Source organism: Meles meles, chromosome 8, assembly GCF_922984935.1.
Source record: "Meles meles chromosome 8, mMelMel3.1 paternal haplotype, whole genome shotgun sequence".
In the NCBI taxonomy this organism is placed as follows: Eukaryota; Metazoa; Chordata; class Mammalia; order Carnivora; family Mustelidae; genus Meles; species Meles meles.
In genome coordinates, this window is record NC_060073.1 from 12,978,051 (window position 1) to 12,980,946 (window position 2,896).

The 2,896-nt window shown below is 42.9% G+C and overlaps 1 protein-coding gene across 1 annotated transcript; it reads right to left on the bottom strand.

The window, feature by feature from the left end:
* Positions 1-1,699: 1,699 nt before the first annotated feature.
* LOC123948576 (olfactory receptor 9I1-like) lies at positions 1,700-2,632 on the bottom strand. Its single transcript, XM_046015784.1, has one exon. It carries the CDS (start codon positions 2,630-2,632, stop codon positions 1,700-1,702), a length of 933 nt encoding a protein of 310 aa, XP_045871740.1.
* Positions 2,633-2,896: the final 264 nt, after the last annotated feature.

Below are 2,896 nucleotides of genomic sequence, written 5' to 3' on the forward strand. Positions count from 1 at the left end.
ATCAGTCTTATACCAACATCATGGTCACACACCTGTGAACTTTCTCTGACCTATTATGTATTTTAGAATGGAGCATACAGTCTTGTGTGGAAATCAAATCCCACATCTGGGATGCCCCTTTTGTTGCTTCTTACATGAAATGGGGATGTGTCCCTCCATCTCCACAACCACAGGCCATGAGCCCCCATTCCCACCCATCACACTGCAGCCAAAGGGATCTTTTTCCAACTCGGGTCTGATCATTTCATGCCTCACTCTTGGAGTAAAATCCACAAGTCCCTATGTGAGTCAGCAAGGCTCTCTGTGACCTAGGTGCTCCTGAGTTCTCCAACTTCCTCTCACACTCAGCCCCCCCTCCTTAGGCTACAGCCATTCTGGCTTCCCTCAGCTCCTCAACCCATAATTATACATACTTACTCTTCAAACTTCCACATAAATATTAGTTCCTCAGGGAAGCCTTTTCTGACCACGCCAAACTAGGTCAGAACCCTACTATACAGTGTAACAGTATCCTGTCCTGCTTTTTCCCACTTTCCAAAACCATAAGAAAAACATCAGTTAACTGTCATGGTTTCTATCTGCCGATACCCCAAGTTCTAATCCCCATGAAGGAGGAACCATGTCTATCTTATTTATTTCTATATTCCTGAACCTAGGGTTATGTCTGATACATAGTAGACAGTAAATGTTTGCTGAATTGATGAATAAGATTGTGGAATCTCCATGGAGACATTTTCCAAGTAATATATCTAGCAGATATGAGATCATTAAAAGGTGGCAGTCAGATTCATAGTTATCTGTCTTCTGACCATAAAGTAAATGTCCTACAGGAAATGGAAGTAGGTAGTGGTTTTCATGACTGGAGAACAGAAAACAGCTTGAGATGGTCCTTGAAAAATCCTTCAGAAATTAAATAGAGCTTCTGACCTTTGGTTATCAAGGAATATTCCAGAAAGTTCTACGTGGGATTCAGTTCAGCTTTACATCAGATCAAATTATTTCTAATAATTAATGCAAATCATTACATCTTTCTTTTATTCTCCAGTGTCTTGGTCCTCCATGCTCTCTTAGGAAGTAGGCTAATGTATTCTAGGTGAACATTTCCCAGTTTACATCTCCTTTCCCCTCTATTTTTCCTTCCTGTCCTTCACTATGTGTATTTTCTATGACAAACACCTAACCTGGATATGATTGAATGTTGAAAAAAGGTTTCTTTGGTCAAGGCTGATTTCCACCCTACTACCTACAACCAAAGAATGTAATTGTCCTCACCCTATAAACAAGAAGCTATTGTTTTATAATTATTCAAATGCAAAAGTTAGCTTAGCAGCTTGAATTTTTTTTTTAATTCATAGCTGAGAAAACACTCAGCAATACCCAGGACAAGTAAAAAAAGTCAATTTTACACTTTATAGCATGTTATTATTTATAAAGCCCTTGGCATTCCATCTCTCTTGATCCTGGCTTTAATCATAGCAAGGCAGAAATTTTTACTAACATGAAAACTAGGACAGAGAATTTCTGGCTGAAGGTCATAGAGTTAATAAAGAAGTTGCTGGAACCCAAAGCTACATATTTTTTTTTGCTTCGGTATGTCTTTGTAATTATGAAATCTGGTTCATGTGCTAAGGAGAGAAGCCAAACCCAAAGAATGATCTGCAGGAACTTCTAAATCGATGGAGTTCAAGTCTTAGTCTACTTAGGAAAGCTTCATCCCATTGAGAACTTTCTTCAGAGCCTCCTTCACTTCCTTGTTTCTCAAGCTGTAGATCATTGGGTTCAGCATAGGGATGACCACAGTGTAAAATACTGACACAATCTTGTCTTCCCCAAGAGATTTTCCCATGTTACCTTTCAGGTATATGAATATGAGTGTCCCAAAGAAAAGAGCCACTGCGGTCATGTGAGAAGCACAGGTGGAGAAAGTCTTGGCTTTGCCACCTGCTGTACGAATCTTCAGAATAGCCTGAATGATGAAAAAGTAGGATATCAGAATCACTGAAATGCTGGTTGTAATGACTAAGAAAGCTAAGAGGTAGATGACTCCTTCCCTTGATGTGGTGTCACTACAGGCAAGCTTCAGCAGGGGTGGGAGATCACAGAAGAAGAAGTCCACGTGGTTGGACTTACAGAAGGAAATCGAGAAGGTACACCCAGTGCGGATCACAGCATTGACCATGGCTCCAGCATAGGCCCCAGCCACCAGCCCCAGGCAGGTCTGTGGTGTCATGGCAGTGGCATACAGAAGGGGGTTACACACAGCCACATAGCGGTCATAGGCCATCACAGCCAAAAGGAAACATTCAGTGCTAGCACAGAGGGTGAAGAAGAAGAACTGAGTGGCACAGCGCTCATAGGTGATGGTCATCTTATCAGTACCCAAGGTCTCAAGAGACTGAGGGACGATGACAGAAGAGTAGCAAACATCCAGGAAGGAAAGATGGCGGAGGAAGAAGTACATGGGGGTTTGGAGACGAGAGTCTCTCTGAATCAATGCGATCATGCCCAGGTTGCCCACCATGGTAATGAAATAAAGGACCAGAAACCCAAAGAAGAGGCCCATCTGCAGCCCCGTCGGCAGCTGGAACCCCAGCAGAATGAATTCTGTCACCACAGTTCCATTGTCCGCCATGAATCGTGGGTTGTCTACTGAAATAAAAAAAAATAATAAAATATCATTTAAGACCAGTTAAGGTGATGGATCATTCTCAGCAATGATAAAAATCTTGTAAATTTGTCGGGGCACCAGGGTGGCTCAGGGGGTTGAGCCTCTGTCTTCGGCTTAGGTCATGATCTTGGGGTCCTGGGATCGAGCCCTGCATCAGGCTCTCTGCTCGGCAGAGAGCCTGCTTCCCCTTCCTCTCTCTGCCTGCCTCTCTGCCTACTTGTGATCTCT